The 18,778-nt window shown below is 36.1% G+C and overlaps 1 protein-coding gene across 1 annotated transcript in view; it reads left to right on the top strand.

The window, feature by feature from the left end:
• The window catches only part of cstpp1 (centriolar satellite-associated tubulin polyglutamylase complex regulator 1), a 286,132-nt gene extending 269,872 nt beyond the window's left edge, over positions 1-16,260 (top strand). Inside the window, exons 7-9 of the mRNA XM_059975978.1 lie at positions 3,391-3,500; positions 12,630-12,693; positions 14,136-16,260. Coding sequence (XP_059831961.1) covers positions 3,391-3,500; positions 12,630-12,693; positions 14,136-14,289 — 328 coding nt within the window. The 3' untranslated portion in view covers positions 14,290-16,260. The remainder of the gene's footprint in view (positions 1-3,390; positions 3,501-12,629; positions 12,694-14,135) is intronic.
• The last annotated feature ends 2,518 nt before the right edge of the window (positions 16,261-18,778 follow it).

The following is an 18,778-nucleotide window of genomic DNA, read 5'->3' as shown; positions in this document are numbered from 1 at the left end:
CCTGACACAAGATGTAGACAAGCCAGTGAGCAGAGAGGCCATAGTGAATCTAGTGCTCGGCAATGAACCTGGTAAGGTGACAGATCTCTCGGTGGACAAGCATTTTGGAGACAACTCCTGACATTTAGCATACCTCTGGACAAGCATAGGAGCGCAAGGTATAGGAAAGTGTTTAACTGGGGGGAGGGGACTCATTACAATGCTATTAGGCAGGAACTTGGGAGTGTTCTCAGGGAAATATACAACAGAAATATGGAGGTTGTTTAGGGAAGATTTCCACAGAGGCTTCTCCAATTCTGGCAGGGGAAGGATGGTAGGGTTCAGGAACTATGGTTGACGAGAGAGATGAAACATTTAGTCAAGAGGAAGAAAGAAGCATAAGGTTTAGGAAGTAAGGATCAGACCCGGTTTAAGGCGTAGGAAGTAAGAATCAGACAGGGTTTAAGGTTTAGGAAGTAAAGATCAGACCGGGTTTAAGGTTTAGGAAGTAAAGATCAGACCGGGTTTAAGGTTTAGGAAGTAAGAATCAGACAGGGTTTAAGGTTTAGGAAGTAAAGATCAGACCGGGTTTAAGGTTTAGGAAGTAAAGATCAGACCGGGTTTAAGGTTTAGGAAGTAAAGATTAGACAGGGTTTAAGGTTTAGGAAGTAAGGATCAGACAGGGTTTAAGGTTTAGGAAGTAAGAATCAGACAGGATTTAAGGTTTAGGAAGTAAAGATCAGACCGGGTTTAAGGTTTAGGAAGTAAAGATCAGACCGGGTTTAAGGTTTAGGAAGTAAAGATTAGACAGGGTTTAAGGTTTAGGAAGTAAAGATCAGACCGGGTTTAAGGTTTAGGAAGTAAGAATCAGACAGGGTTTAAGGTTTAGGAAGTAAAGATCAGACCGGGTTTAAGGTTTAGGAAGTAAAGATCAGACCGGGTTTAAGGTTTAGGAAGTAAAGATTAGACAGGGTTTAAGGTTTAGGAAGTAAGGATCAGACAGGGTTTAAGGTTTAGGAAGTAAGAATCAGACCGGGTTTAAGGTTTAGGAAGTAAGAATCAGACAGGGTTTAAGGTTTAGGAAGTAAAGATTAGACAGGGTTTAAGGTTTAGGAAGTAAAGATTAGACAGGGTTTAAGGTTTAGGAAGTAAGAATCAGACCGGGTTTAAGGTTTAGGAAGTAAGAATCAGACAGGGTTTAAGGCGTAGGAAGTAAGGATCAGACAGGGTTTAAGGCGTAGGAAGAAAAGATAAGACCGGGTTTAAGGTTTAGGAAGTAAGGATTCAACAGGGTTTAAGGCGTAGGAAGTAAAGATTAGACAGGGTTTAAGGTTTAGGAAGTAAGGATCAGACAGGGTTTAAGGTTTAGGAAGTAAAGATCAGACCGGGTTTAAGGTTTAGGAAGTAAGGATTCAACAGGGTTTAAGGCGTAGGAAGTAAAGATTAGACAGGGTTTAAGGTTTAGGAAGTAAGGATCAGACAGAGTTTAAGGTTTAGGAAGTAAAGATCAGACAGGGTTTAAGGCGTAGGAAGTAAGGATCAGACAGGGTTTAAGGCGTAGGAAGTAAAGATCAGACCGGGTTTAAGGTTTAGGAAGTAAGGATTCAACAGGGTTTAAGGCGTAGGAAGTAAAGATTAGACAGGGTTTAAGGTTTAGGAAGTAAGGATCAGACAGGGTTTAAGGTTTAGGAAGTAAAGATCAGACCGGGTTTAAGGTTTAGGAAGTAAGGATTCAACAGGGTTTAAGGCGTAGGAAGTAAAGATTAGACAGGGTTTAAGGTTTAGGAAGTAAGGATCAGACAGGGTTTAAGGTTTAGGAAGTAAAGATCAGACCGGGTTTAAGGTTTAGGAAGTAAGGATTCAACAGGGTTTAAGGCGTAGGAAGTAAAGATTAGACAGGGTTTAAGGTTTAGGAAGTAAGGATCAGACAGGGTTTAAGGTTTAGGAAGTAAAGATCAGACAGGCTTTTGGAGTTATAGGGTAGCCAGGAAGCTTAAGAGAAGGCTTTGGCAAGTAGGGTTAGGGAAAATGCCAAGACATTAAGAACAGAAGGATGATGAGAGTGAGGGTAGGACCAGTCAGGGATAAAAGAGGGAACATGTGCCTGGAGTCAGAGGAGGAGGGAAGGTCCGTAATGAATACACTGCTTCAATATTACATAGTGAGAGGGATCTGTGGTCTGCATAGAACAGGCTAATGTTCTGGAACATGTCAAAGTTAAGAAAGAGACTATGTTCGAACTTTTGAAAGCCATTACATAGATAGAACCCTAGGCCTGGCAGGATACGCCTCAGGTTACTACAGAAAGTAAGGGAAGAAATTGCTCTGCCATTGATTTTTGTGTCCTCACTGGCCACAGGAGTGGTACCAGAAAATTGGAGGATAGCAAATGTTTAGTAACAAGATGCAAGCTGTTAACTTAATAAGACCATGTTCTACCTCCTTTTGCTTCAGAAAATCTTTTAATGGAGTTCACTGAAATTAATATTTTGTGAAAACGGTCATAGACAATTTTGTTTGCCTTAAGTTACTGCATCATTATGAACGGAGCTTTTGTTACTAAGATCCTCTTTCTAAATCAGGATGTTATCTGCTCAAATTGGCACAATGAAACCTTTTTGTTGAACTATACATTCTGTGGTAAAGCAGAACCGGTTTTAGTTCTGGATTTACACTGCTAGGTTTTGTGTTAAAATTCAATTTGACCCAGACTGATTCTAACTTGAATTAAGAAATTTAAGCAGTTTATTCAGAATGAAAGCAGTCTATGTTAAATCATTTAAAAAACTACAATTCTTCTTCTAAACATAATAGGTTTCTTAGTATTGTGCAGAATAAAGAATGAAACCATTGGCTACATTTTATGCCACTTCTAAATAACCAAATGACTTAAAGGATAACTGTTGTTTCAGCAATGATAGTAATCCTAGAGAAAAATGTTTAGTCTAATTCTCCAGGTTTCCCATTACATGGGCCTATTCCTTTCAAAAGATAACATTTAGATAAGTCAAATGAATACCTTTATTTTCTAAAAAGACTTTTAGTGTGCCACAGCTTTTTGCACTGAACCTCCTTATAACAAAACTCCTTAATAACACATTCTGTATGCTTAGGATAAATTTTGGCAGTGAAATATTTCTAGTGGAGTTCAAAGAATTCAATTTATGTAAATTCAAAGAATGGGAGACATTGTTACAATTTAAGCATCAGGCGATGCAAAGCACTACTGATTTGGGGTTAATGTACCATTTCTACATACTTATAATATCTTACACCACTTGCATTACAATTTTAGGCTTTTAACTATGATATTTGTTAAAGTTATACATTTTAAAGGAATATGCTATGCTCCAATTTATTTAATTAAATACAAATGAGAACTTATGAACCACAATGTATTTATTTTGACAGTTACCCACCGACTCCATACCTTGAGCAGATCCTCCACAAAGTGGATCAAGTGACGTTCTTTGGATTTCTGATGGCCATAGTAAAGCATGAGGGAATCAACTGCAAATTGGGTAGGTACTAATTAAGAGGAAAGCTACACCTTTGGAGTTCTGGAATTTAAAATAAAGGTTTAGAAGCTGTGCAATACATGTGATGTAAATTTGCCAAGCATATCAAAGAACCACATATTCAGATATTTCAACAATAATTCTAGTGAGAAGCTCTAGATGAGACCCATTTGACTTTTTTTTGGGAATTGCTAATCAGCTGAAGGCATTAGACAATTCCTTAGTTAAACGTTAAAGTTAAACATTGTGTAATATATCCTGATATTTTTCATTTTATTACCCTTAATTGTATATACAGTGGGTAATTGGTTAATTGGGGCAGCCACCTATTTGGGATAGCTAAAAAACAAAAACTAATCAAGCAAATAGCTGGGATTCCTTTCATTTATTTGGAACAATATGCCGCTTAATTTGGAAAGGGGAATGCTGCTGAATAGTTTCTAACTAGTGTCAGCTGCATATATACATGTTCATTAGACACTATACCGTACTTAGAGTTAACAGTTTTTAAATAGTATCAGTTGCATGTGTTAATGTTTCAGAAGCAGTGATTCTTGACACTGATAGTTGGTAATAAATAAGCAGTAAGACAATTCAGAACCATTTGGTCCACTGCTGTTTCAAGCATTCAGGCTTGGTGATGCTAGAAACAGCCGGGAGTGAAAATGTAATGATTTCACTGCTTCAACAAGTTAGAAACTATGAAGAATTTGTAGGTATCGACAATCATCATCGATGTTTCAATGAAAATGAAGATTTGGAGGATGCAATTGTCGAAAACATTGTATGAAAGCAGTCCATTATTTGCCTTAGGTTGAGCTGATTTTGTTCATTTACAGTCAATCAAAAGAACGTGCCAGCATATAGTGGATTAATTCCACTCATAGACAGTTTTATAGTACTGTATATTATTATTGGTAGTGTTCTAATTTGTTTTGTATTTCACCTTAATGCATAATTTATTACTCAGTTAAATGGTAGTTTGTCTTTTTTGTACCTTTGTAACTATTTCCATGAAACTTCGGCTAATTGGAACAGCCATTTAATTAGGTCAAAATGTACTGGTCCCAATTAACCAGAATCCATTGTATTTAGTAAATCTAAAAATATGCTGCAATAATTCACCAGTGAATGTTGCCAACTAATTAAATGTTTCATAAGCCAAAATGATTTGTATGCATTGACCTGACCTGCTGAGTTTGTCCAGCATTTTGTGTGTGCTAAGTGATATTTTATTTTGTTTTTAATTAATATTAATCCTTCACCAATAATTTCAGTTTTTGGCTTTATAAATATTTTTCAACTACTGTATTGAACTGTTGCTAATTATCATAAACATTTGGAAACCGTGCGAACGGCCTTTTGTCAGCAGTTCATGGAATGGCTGCAGCAGCAAATCCAGTAGTACATTGGAAGCCGTGTGATTGTAAAAGACAGTTCAAACTCAGGCATTCCTTGAGGGACAAATGGAAGGCGTGAGCCAGGTCCTATACCCAAATTTCCAACTTACCTGAGAAAACCAAGGGTGAAAATCAATGAGAAAACCACAGATGTGCTAAATATGAAATAAATATATAAAATGCTGGCACTACTCAAATTAGGTTCCATCTGTGGAATGAGAACAGAGTTAATGTACCAGGTCAAAGTCCCTTCAGTTAACTACCTGAGACATTAATTCTCTTCCCAGATGTGAGCGTTGGGAAAGAATGAAAGAGCTGGCATGAATTCTGTGGTCATGCATTTTCTCTTTGTGTACGTTCTGTAATTCTGAAACAAGGAGAAAGTGCCAGAAAGTATTTGAGCTGAGAGGTTCATTATAAATATTCTGAGTTGGGACCTTTCAACAGAACTGATGAGAACTGTCTCTTCTGAAACTCTTCTGTTCCTACAAGTGCTGAATTGAAGAATAGAAAGGAAATCAAATCCTGATCTGGTTGCTTCAACTTTCACTGCTGTGGCTTTGAATATGCCCTTCACAATAATTGGACATACAGTGACTGAAGCTGGCATTTTCTGGCAGTGGCTTCAAAGCTGCTTGCTTTGTGCTAAACGTCCTGCCTGGCAACATCTCAAACTGTTATGTCTCAACCTACATGATAAAAATCAAGTTACAAAATGCATACAGGCAGTCCCTGGGTTACACATGGGTTCAGTTCCTGAGAACTATCTGTAAGTTGATTTCTCCACAAGTTAGATATGTCCATTTTCTCCAGCTATCCATCTCGTATTGCCCTTCATACATTTGCTATAACTTTTCCATTTCATCAATATTTACCATAAGTACAGTAGCACTCCCCGTAATTAATCTAATGAAATATGCTGTACCTAGTCATTAATTAATACCACAAAACCTGGCTTTCAAGTGATCACATTGCTGCTACTATTACCACCACAAAGCATATTATAACTGTCTTGAAAAACACTGTAGAAACATTTGGGAGAATTTAAATAAAGCCTAATTTTCATAAATCGGGGTATCTGTAATCTGGGGATAATCTTGTGCAATGATAGTTTACAGCATTGAGGCACTTGTGTCATCATCCTGTACCTTTCTTAATTTGCTTTCTGTTGATTCTATTGCAAGGGTATGTGTCATACAAATGATGAGCAGATCTCCAGTCAAGTTGCCATTGTCTCAGTCACTCATGCCCCCACAGTGCCGTTCTTCCTTTTTTACCACATTCAAACCCAATGCACCTTATTGGTTGTTGTATGTCATTATTACTAATGTCATTCCCACAGAAGTTAACTTTTCTCCAGTATAAGTCCTTAGTTGGATATTGACAGGCTTCAGTTTAGTATCTTTGAAATTCCTCTCAAACTCAATTTGTGGAATGACTGGATCAGCCAAGCCAGTGTCCAATCCACTTTAATTAATCTGCCATTCACTCTGGTGTGAACCAAATAGCTTGTCCTTTGTTAGTTTTCATGTTGTAAATCTCGAGGGTACTCAGTCATATTTCACTCTCATAATTATCAGATTTTTTTTTATCAACTGCATGTAGATTTGTTCTCTTTTTGAAACTGCAGCTTGACTTTTTATCTTTTTCTTTTCTCTGTGCAGTTCATTTATTTTTGCCTGCCCAACATGCTTTTTGTATGTGTTCTACTTTGTTGCATGTTCTGCAAGTTTTGCCTTTAAAGTTGCATTGGTCTGGTGTATGCGATCCCCTGCCACAAAGGTAACACAATTTGTTCAGCCAGGTCGGTTTCTGTTTAGACCAGAGGTTCTCAACCTGGGGTCTGTGGACCCCTCGGTTAATGGCAAGGCTGCACGGCATAAAAAAAGATTTCCATTCATACAACAATTTCAACTGCTCTCTTAAATGTAAGTTGCGCTTCAGTTAGGAGCCATTCCACAAACTAAACAATCTCTCAGTGCATCTTTAAGCCCATCATTAGACTGACAATGCTCAGGCAATCTTTTCAATTCAGCCACTTATGCCCCTTCCTTTTGATTCCACTTATGAACTTAAACCAGTCCACAATGGCTTTGGTTTCTCAATATCAACAAAGTTCAATTCTGCTGGTTTGGTTGGAACAGTTAAACTTATAAGCAAACTTTATGCTTTTAAACCAAATGCTCTCAGCAAAATTGGTACTCGTTTCTTATTGGCTGTAATTTGCTTTAAAATATTGTTCAACTAGCCTCACATTTCATGAGTCAGTAACCCATTGAGCAATTGAACACATCAATCTTTCCAATGTAGCTAGCCATTTTTGCTCTTTTATATTTATAATTATTATCACCCAGTACTCAATATTTATGAAACTCTGAATTCTTCTGTTTTCTACCTTTTTTTAACTTGACCACCTCTATACGTGCTACGCTTTTTTTTTACTCACTGCTTCTTGCTTCGTTTTTTTTTACTTCAAAGCATTAAACTAATTAAAAGGAAAACAAGAGAGCCGGGAATGAGAGTCTAACTACCTGTTTTACTTTAAGTGTGATGATGCAATACACAATCATGTGATGATGTATGCAATTCATGAGTTTTTACTTATTACTGTAATGAATTATTTAAATGAACAAGAATGCTTAATCAGACTATAGGTATACAAGATTACTCAAATATTACTAAAATATTAAATGCAGAATACATGCCTTCATTGCCACGCATGTTTACAGTGCTGCACAGGTTTCAAGCCGTGTAAAAATTTCCTGCTCAGAGCAATGGTTGATCCGCACGGCTGTAAAACAAAATGACAGAGAATGGTGTCTAAGATTGTCTACTGTATGATAGCCTTGCTTCTCCGAACAATTGACAGGAATAACTTCTAATGGATCATAAGATCCTGGGAGAGTGTGTGTGGGGACAATTGTTCTTGCAACAAGTCCTTGTGACTTTGAAGTGCCTGGACTTGTATATGATGGCTTTGGCTGAAGAGCTCACAGTATAGTTGTTTCAATACTGCTTACTGGCTGCAACACTTTTATAGCTTTTGAGATAAAATCTGTGAAGGAGAATTAAGCTAAAAGTTATACCTCTCTTACAACAATTTGCATTGGATACCAATCTCCAAAGGGAGCTGAGCAAAAAAAAATGTCTAGTTACCTCTCCTACACAATGCATTAGTCTAAACCAGCAGTTTGATCTTCCAGATCTCCCTTAAATATCTATTATACATTAGCCATATAGTGATGTAATGGCCCTTTTCCACATCTCACAAAAATAATTTGCAACTGCTTGCAGTCCTGGAACAAGGTAGTTACTAGTCCAACACCATTCTTTACATATCTAAACAATCCCAATGTCAATCAATCACATCAGTGTTCTCCAAGATTAAAGCCAAGAATTATAATTACAGAGGCAGGTGCTGCAAACCCACTGGAACTCCTTCAAATAAGAGGGGAAACAAAAGCAAGTAATTTTAAATGGTTATACATTTCTGGGATAGATGTTGCTTACAAAGTTTGCATGAAAGCTAATTTCATTACAAGTGAAGTAGTTAGTACAGGTCAATCATTGAAAAACTGATCCCAATTGCAGTGATGTAAAGGCTGGAAATCTGCATCACATTATCATGTCATTGCTAAGAATGGTTAAACAAGTTTATTTTCAGAAACCAAGCTTGAAGCATGAACAGAATGTAAAATAATAGCTTTAATATGTCACCACAACTTCCCCACTTGTTATGAGTGATAACTTCCAAGTTCTGCAAGAGAAATCAACACTATACATTGTAAACTTGTCTTGGTTATTTACAACTTGTAAACTGTAATAGTTTTACATGGGAAAAGTATATTTGTACCCAGAGACATTTATAATCAAGATTGTGTTTACCATACAAAACACTGAAGAACCTTGGGCGTATGAGTGTTAAGTATATAATTATCTCAGCCTGTAAATCCTCAGTCATACATGACTGTTGATTTCAATGCATGAATGCATCTTGGCTTATTATCATTTCACCTCTGGCCAAAGACAAGTACAATAACATTTTTAGCAATTATACTAGTTTCAAATGGGTAAAACTGATGTGTTAGTAACACTGTATAAATAGCAGAAAAATTCCCTCTGATAGATGTTTCCAATTAAGTTGCAAAGTCCCACCTTGAAAATCATTCTGCGTGAAACAAGTCTTTGTGTTTTCTCATGGCAACCAGAGGCAATCATTTTACCTGGAATCAGATGTTTGAATCTGCCATTTATTATAATTGTTTGGACATGTTTTATTTCTTAATAAAGTATCTTATAGTCAATTGGTGTATTCAAGAATTTGAATCAGATCAGTGATCACCAATCTTTCATGACACATGGTGGAATACTCTTTCTTTCTTTCTTTTTCAATCTTTTTATTGATTTTCATATATACATATAAAAAAACATAACATAATAATGAGTAAATTATGAATACAATAGACTTGAAGTCACGTTGATAATAAGATAACAATATCCTATTAAACATCAACAGAAAAAAATACCTTAATCAATCAAGTCCATATGATTATATATGAAAAAAAACAAAAATAACCATTAAAAGAAAAAATTTGAAAATATGTGAAAAAAGTATATATTAAGAAAAATAAAACACTAAACTAAACTAACATGGGCAATAATAATAGCTTACAAGTATATGATAGTGTCAAAAAACTCCAGAACTCCATACCTGAACATGAATAAGCAGAAAGAAGGTCTGGAAAAGGCCAAATTAATTCATATGAAAATGTCGAATAAACGGTCTCCAAGTTTCTTCAAATTTAATTGATGAGTCAAAAATAGTGCTTCTAATTTTTTCCAGGCTCAGATAAGAAATAGTTTGAGAAAACCACTGAAACGTGGTAGGAGGATTTACTTCTTTCCAGTTTTGTAATATAGACCTTCTGGCCATTAATGTTACAAAAGCAATCATTCGTCTGATTAAAGGGGAAAACTGATTACCATCTTCATTTGGTATGCCAAAAATTGCAGTAATAAAATGAGGTTGTAAATCTATATTCCAAATTGAGGAAATGGTAGTAAATGTGTCCTTCCAATAGTTATGTAAAGTGGGACATGACCAGAACATGTGGGTCAATGAGGCCACTTCTGAATGACATCTGTCACATTGAGGGTTAATATGAGAATAGAATCGAGCAAGTTTATCTTTAGACATGTGAGCTCTATGTACAATTTTAAATTGTATTAAAGCATGTTTAGCACATATAGAAGAGGAATTAACCATTTGCAAAATTTTTTCCCATTTACCTGTTGATATATTATATCGAAGTTCTTTTTCCCATTCTTGTTTAATTCTAACTGATATTTCTGGTTGTATCTTCATAATTATATTATAAATAAAAGCTACTAATCCCTTCTGACAAGGATTTAAGGTAAAAATCAAATCTGTAAAATCCACTAAAGTTGAATTAGGAAAAGATGGTAAAACTTTATGTAAGAAATTTCTAATTTGTAAATATCTGAAAAAATTAGATTTAGGTAATTCAAATTTGTTGGAAAGTTGGTCAAATGACATCAAAGTATCTTCAAAGAAAAGATCACGAAAACATTTTATACCTTTCCTTTTCCATATGTTAAAAGCTTGATCTGTCCAAGAGGGTTTGAAAAAGAAATTAAGTAAGATAGGGCTATCAAGAACAAAGTTTTTCAAAGTAAAAAACTTACGAAATTGAAACCAAATTCGTAATGTATGTTTAATAACAGGATTAGATATTTGTTTATTAAATTTAACTAAATCAGCAGGAAGACAAGAACCAAGAACAGAGAATAGAGAATATTCCTTTACCTCATTACATTCCAAATTTACCCACTGTGGGCACAATGGTGAATCCAAATCTAGTTTCCAATACATTAAATTACGAATATTATTTGCCCAATAATAAAATCTAAAGTTAGGTAAAGCTAAACCACCATCTTTTTTAGATTTTTGTAATTGCCTTTTACTTAACCTAGGGTTTTTATTTTGCCACACAAATGAGGAAATTTTTGAATCAATGTTATCAAAATAAGATTTAGAAATAAAAATTGGTAAGGCTTGAAATAAGTATAAAAATTTCAGTAAAATCATCATTTTAATAGCATTAATCCGACCAATTAATGATAAAAATAAAGGAGACCATCTTGTAGTAAGTTGATGAATTTGATGAAGCATAGGTAAAAAATTCAGTCTAAATAAATCTTTATATTTCTTGGTAATTTTTATACCTAAATAGGTAAAGTTATCAGTAACAACTTTAAATGGTATCCTATCACTCAATAAAGTTTGTGCATTTAAAGGAAATAATTCACTCTTATCTAAGTTTAGTTTATAACCAGAAAAAATACCAAATTGAACCAACAAGGATAAAATAGCGGGAATAGACCTATCAGGGTCAGAAATATATAACAGCGTCATCAGCATAAAGTGATAATTTGTATAACTTCTCATTACGGGTAATACCAAAAATATTAGGAGATTCACGAATAGCAATAGCTAAAGGTTCTAATGCAATATTAAATAATAAAGGACTTAAGGGACAGCCTTGTCTCGTACCACGAGATAATTGAAAAAAAGAGGATCTATAGTTATTTGTAAGAACAGAAGCAACAGGTTGGAATACTCTTATTACTATTCTTAGAGTAATGAAGAGCAAGATTCATTTTGTTAAATTGATATTGTTTTGGTCATCTGGTAACTTTTACAGCATGTTAATACTTGCTCTCCCATTGAATTAAATTGTTCTTTTACAATAAAATTCTTCAAATATTATATTGAGTTTGCCTCAAATGCTGGCTTGTTTTATTGAAATTTTATTATATCAGTTGAATGCACAAGGAAATAATTTAGTGTAATACAAAATGATACTCAAATCCAGAAACATGACAACTCAGAACAAGAACTGTAGCAAGTGGTGGAAGAGGTTGGAGTGCAGTCTGTTTACTGTATTCTGATTTGATTCTGAAGGACACATTTCACTGCAGTACTATTCTATCCTTTTAAATTATTTGCATTGATGTATTTAACCTTCTTTTATCCTTCATTCTTTTTCCCCCTCTAAGGTGAGAATTTCAGAAGATATGCCCCAATCTATGCCCTGCCACAAACTACAGGAACTATATTTGCACTGATGCCTGTCGGGTTTTCTTTTACCAGCTCTCTGCACTATTGGGCAGCTCAGTACTGGTTAAGATTACAGTGCCATCCAGTGTCAGATCTTAAATAATGCAAGGAAGTTAAACAGAAATTTTCAGGAAAGGAAAATTAACCATTTCTTTGATAATTACCTTTGATTGACTGTGAACTTCATTGCTATATCTTTGGCGGCTGTACTTACAGCATCCTGGCCTTAAGCCTAGAATTCCTGCCCTAACATTTTCCATCTCTTTTTTTTTCTTCATTTATGATAGTTGCTCAAGCCAACTTTGTTGGCAAAACGTTTGACCATTTGCCATGATATATACTTAATGACTCAGTTTTCATCTGTAACAATCCTAACTAGTTTCATATTTTTAGCATTTATAACACAAGTACTGATTGTCTGCATTGAAGGCAGTTATAAGTATGTTGTAAAGTCATAGTTATTTCCTATTATAATTTCCCCTGATTAAATAGAGAAGAATGTTAAAACTTTTTAAGCTAGTCCTAATGAATAAGTTTGCTCATATACTACCGATGTCAAATTACTTGAAAAAATATGTTCTATATTTACAGGAATTGTGCCCAATAAGGCAGAACTTTTTACAGATTCAGAAATGGACCAAGAGCTCGAGAAATTGTACGTGAGAATTAACTGCATATTAAACCTACAAGTTTCTGTCCTACTATCATTGGATTCCTTTTCATCTTACAATGACATTCCATTTTTTATAAACCAATATATCAAATCAATTGTCCTCCTCACACTTGCCCTCTTGCAGGTAATTTTAAATGTATATTTTCATGTACCCACTTGACCTCAATTGAACTCGAGTGATCTTCAGATTCGGCTAACTACTTTGCATTATGTTAATAAGGCAACCAGTCTGCTGCCTTAGTTCCTTGGTTTTCTTGTTCCTTATTTGAAAGAGAATGGTTTCTTGAAGAAACCAGTATACTGGATGCACCTTCATTTTTCTTTCAATTGTTTTACATCTTTGAAAGATCAAATTTTTTCATTAAGATGGCTTTAAAAGTGCTCTTCACAAGAAAGCATTGCCCCATAGTTAAGTTCTTATTACTGGGGGTTTGTGTCTGTTTATTGTCACTTCTAACAGAAGAAGCCGTACAGCATTAAATGCAATTCACTCTATTGCACTAAAGAATGACAATATTCATGTCAGACCATGTGTACAATGTGTCTGTGTGATAGTAATGTAAATGAGATTAATAGTTTTTTTGTTATATGGGATTCAGAAACCATAGAAAAATAACATTGGTGAGAAAATGTGGCTTACATCATCTGTTTGATGATATGACTGTCTGGTATAGGGGAGTGACGGTGGGGGGAGGTGGGCTACTGCACAGGACCGAAAGAAGCTGCAGAGGATTGTAAATTTAGTCGGCTCTATCTTGGGTACTAGCCTACAAAGTACCCAGGACATCTTCAAGGAGCAGTGTCTCAGAAAGGGAGCGTCCATTATTAAGGACCCCAGCACCCAGTGTATGCCCTTTTCTCATTATTACCATCAGGTAGGAGGTACAGAAGCCTGAAGGTACACACTCAGTGATTCAGGAACAGCTTCTTCACCTTTGCCATCCATTTCCTAAATGGACATTGAACCCATGAACATGGGTTTGCATGATTTTTAATCTATTCAATATAAATGTACTGTAATTCATCTGCTTATTTTTATTCTTCTTCTATATTATGTATTGCATTGACCTGCTGCTGCTAAGTTAACAAATTTCACAACACATGCCAGCGATAATAAACCTGATTCTGATTAAAGACTTCAAGTAAACCCTCGAAAATGAATGCAAAATCAGTTGCTCATTTTGGTAAATTGGTACGGGAGTAGTGTGTGGATTTTAATAATTTACTGGGATTGCTTAATCTCATGATCTAAATTTAGTGATAAAACACTCCAAATTTTTCATGGTTTGTATTGTTCATCTTCCCATATTGTAGTTTAGACAATGCATTCAAGAGATGGGGATTGTTGAATATACCTTTACAAGGAAATAGTGGTGTTCCAATTTTTGCCAATGTCTAATGTGATTCTTTTTGTCTGTTGGCAGTATTGATCACATACTCAATAACCCAACCACCAGTACTCCTACACACAAGGAACCAACCCGAAAATCCACTCATCGTAAGACTTTGCATCGTCGCAAAAAAGTGGATGTTGAGAGTGATGGGTCAACTGAAGAAACTGATTCCTCTGAAAATTGACTTCACTTTTGTACATTTTTTTTTCATTTCGTTGTAAAGTCTTAAGTTATACTATTTTTGTTAAAATGTAATTTGAATCCCATTTGGATTAATGGGATGAAAATTGCCTATTTCTACTACCTTTACTGAACTAGTATAAGGTCTGCTTAACCCAGTTCCATTTGAACCTTGCTTAAATAAAAAATAGTAGCAGCAATCTCATTTACTGAACCCTTCTGGGGATGGTACTGTTATGCAGATGGTGTGGTGGGAGGCTGTAAAAAATGAGCAATGGGTGCTGAACTGTCCACCTAACCTTATCAATGAGCTACGTCACCTTGATAAGAACGAAATGTACAAACATTTCTGTCCATCTACTTCAGATGGAATATTGAAGAGACAAATCTTAGCTCAATTACAACACTAGAGTCACAGTATCTGAACCTAGAAACTATGATAATGCATCTCCATGAAGCTCCACTCAGGATGGTTCTAGATATTAATGATCTTGCTGTCATATTATTTGTCCAATGGTTAAGAGAGTTAGCTGGAATTTTTAAAAAAACTACCGTAACTAATACTGTACACCCATCCTATAGTTATCAAAAAAATAATGATTTGGTTTCAACAGTAATAATCTATAATTGAACGTCATTGTCAATGGTAACAGCTTGAAAAAGAACAGGTTAATTGATAAAGGCTTTGAATCTGAGTAAAATATATCAAGTACAAAAGATTAAACCTTACAAGGAAGTTGCAAGGATCTTCTATTAATCTGTAAACAGAGGTGAAATTCACTAAAACAATAACTTAAGTAAATAAATAAATTTGAACAGAATAAAAAGAACCAGGTAATTAATCCACAGCATAATGCATATTGTTTATACAAATTTTCTTAATGAATTCATTTAGACATACACTATCTATAACTCCTCAGTTGAAAGGATTAGAAACTGCCATATTAAATGCAGCTGAACTGAGTGCAGATTTACTTTGAGGTTTCAGATAAAGTTCATCTCTACAGTGAAAACCACAAGATTGTAAAAAAACAAGCCAATCTTGCAATAACATTGTAAATTGAGCCACTAAAATATTCTTGGATTTCTCTATGGTTGCTAGATATTTCTTCCATTGAACGGTGCAACATTTAGTTTTGAATTATTATTGCTTTAAGGAAAAAAATAATATTACTTCTGTGTTTCACATGAGATATTCTCCCAGCATTTCTCAAATTACTGTTTTGGCACTTTGAAAATTGTTTAGGAACAGACTTTGAATCCAAAAATCAAACTGCATTTTTAACCGTGTTGTTGAACTAAGCAGTGTTGCAAATATATTTCGTACACTCATTATTCTCAATTATTTCCTCCACATGTATAACAATTTAAATGCCCATGGTCTCTATTTCAATCACTAATTTTCCGGCTACTCAGTCCACCCTTTGATTATTTTAAAACATGACTAAAATCTTTATCCAAATGAAAACAAATCTAAACTCATTACTCCTTCATTACTTTAATGATATAAAATCATCTACAATTTCTTATATTCTCCAACTCATTCTCATCATTTTCCACAGGAGCATTCAGGTTCTGTGATGAGCACATTTTAATTACATATGCACCAATTTCCAACACTCTTGATAATCATCAACTATTCCAGCCAGATTTTTCATCAACTTTTATACCTCCTATGGTGGCTGCATGTTGTAAGCATATTTCCAAGCTTAAATCAAATGTTCAGATATTGTGCATGCATATTAGATGCCTAAGCATTATTGCATTCTGTTTACCAAGAAAATACAGAAAGCCTGGAAATAAATTTTAAAAGTAGCGAGTGATTATCATTACATTTCTCTTGTTTTTATTTCCTTCCTCATTTTTTTTTACCTCATTGCAACTTGAAGACTTTGAAAGATAAAGTAACATTAGACCGGCTGTTAATCCATATGCCCACACATGTAATTTTATATTTGTTTTTCTGTTTCAATGCAAGTGTAATATACTGCTAAACTTTGCACATTAGTGAAATGTAAATGCCTTTGAAAAAAAGACATAAAAATATTTTCAGTTTATATACTCCCTCTCATATTTCCTTCAAGACATTATAAAGAACTTTAAAAGCAATGAAACACTTATGAATCCTCTGCACCAGCGAAGCCTCTGATATGATAGAGGAAATCCAATTTACACATATACCAAGTCCCACAAACAGTGGAGTGATAATGACCGGAAGATTTGATTTAGCAAAGTTAAGCAAGTATAAATATTGGCTTAGATACTGGGAATGACTTCCCTACTTTCCTTTAAGAAGGCAGCTTGTAATCATTAAATCTATTGGCCAGAGCAAATGTCACCCAAAAGTCAGCATCTTCTTCACTGCAATGTGCCCTAATACTAAGTAAAACTTTTAAAATAGTTATCGATGTGTCAAGTCATAAGGCCTGTAAAGTGAAGAAATAACCAGTGACACATGTACTAACAAACAATCTGCTGCAGGAACTCAGCACGTCAAGCAGCATCTGTGGGGAGAAAAGTATTGTCAACATTTTGGGTGTCGATGCAGGATTTCAGCTGACCCACTTCCCTCTGCCGCTGCGGTAATTCCTGCTGCTGTCTGCAGCAGCTGTGGTCTCACCTTGAAATTGTACTGTCAATTTCAGAAGAGAAGCAATATAAGCCAGTATGATGTAACATTGTCATTTTTGGTCAAATTTATTCTAGAGAGTTTATTTGAAAGCATGAAAGATTTTTTTCTAGCATTTTGCTTGGTACCGTATGTGGAACATCCTTCTTAATAACACATCGTTTTGAACAAACATCTTGGAAGGTAGTTATAAACACAATCTGAATAATTTGTCTTCCATTAATGACTTAAGCTTTGTAGACAGGAACAAGACGAAGAGCTTATTTTCTGTATGAATCTGAGGTGAGGTGAGTAAGGAGGATGAGAGAACAGGTGATAGGGTGACAGTGAAACACGAGCTGTTCACATTGAGGGAATTCTGAGGAACAATCTTTATCTTGGGTGCTTCAGAGAACTGCTGGCAAAAGTCCTAAGTGGCATACAATCTTCATGCCTTCCCAGCAGTGCTACTGTCATGGCAGTTATATCGTAAATAATGACCTTGACAACAATACTCTCATCCCACATATGATTACTTAAGAAAACTCAAGTCAACCAGGCTTGTTTGAAGAAAACACTACCCAGTTACCATCAGCATATAACCTGTAGCACCAGAGGTTCCAACACAACAGACCACTATTATACTTAGATAAAGAATGCCTACCATTGTCATAAGGAGACAGGAGGCTGGACCCAAGTGAAGGACGCAGGCACTGAAGTACTAGGGGCAGTGCGGGAACAACTAAACAATAGACAAGATGTGGTGACCGTGGTGTGCGTGAAGGACATGACATTCAAGGTGATTCTGGGGTTCTGGGAGAGTCTTAGAGTTCACTGGGCAGGCCGCATAACTCCTAGGCAGGGCCCAGACCTCCCAGGCAGGAACACAGAGGCCTGAGCAGGTTGCAGGGCACAACCCGTCAGCAGCAAGGGGTAGGGGCAGAGACCTCTGGGCGGGCCGCATAACTCCTAGGCAGGGCCCAGGAGTGCTGATCAACTGGCTGGAGTGTTCACGGAGATCTTTAACCTCTCACTTTGGCACTCTGAGGTACCCATCTGCTTCAAGCAGGCTTCACTTACACTGGTGCCTAAAATGAATGCAGTAACCTACCTCAATGACTAACCTCCAATAACACTTACGTCCACAGTGATGAAGTGTTTTGAGAGGGTGGCGATGAAACATATCAATTCCTGTCTGACAAGTGACTTGGACCAACTCCAATTTGCTTATCAAAGCCACAGGTCCGCAGAAGGTGCCACCTCATTGGCTCTTCACTCAACCCTGGAACATCTGGACAACAAAGATACAAACATCAGGATGTTCTTTACCGACTACAGCTCAGCATTCAATGTTATCATTCCCTCAAAACTAATCAATAAGCTTCAAGACCTTGGTCTCCATAATTCCTTGTGTAATTGGATCCTTGATTTCCTCACTTGCAGACCCCAGTCAGGACGGATTGGCAACAGCATCCCCTCCACAATCCGCATTAGCACAGGTGCAGCACAAGGCCATGTGCTTAGCCCCCTACTCCACTCACTTTACACTCATGACTGTGTGGCTAAGCACAGCTCAAATGCATTTTCAAACTTGCTGATGACACCCCGGTCGTGGGCCGAATCAAAGGTGGTGACGAATCAGCGTATAGGAGGGAGATTGAAAATATGGCTGAGCCACAACAACAGCAACCTCTCACTCAATGTCACCAAGGAGCTGATTATTGACGTCAGGAGGAGGAAACCGGAGGTTCATGAACCAGTCTTCATCAGAGGATCAGAGGTGGAGAGGGTCAGCAACTTTAAGTTCCTCAGAGTTATTATTTTGCTTGGCCTGTCCTGGGCCCAGCACATATGTACAATTATGAAGAAAGCATGGCAGCACGTC

Source organism: Hypanus sabinus, chromosome 7 (genome assembly GCF_030144855.1).
Source record: "Hypanus sabinus isolate sHypSab1 chromosome 7, sHypSab1.hap1, whole genome shotgun sequence".
Taxonomy (NCBI): domain Eukaryota; kingdom Metazoa; phylum Chordata; class Chondrichthyes; order Myliobatiformes; family Dasyatidae; genus Hypanus; species Hypanus sabinus.
Note: the sequence above shows the minus strand (reverse complement) of the source record. Positions and strands in the feature narration are given on the sequence as shown.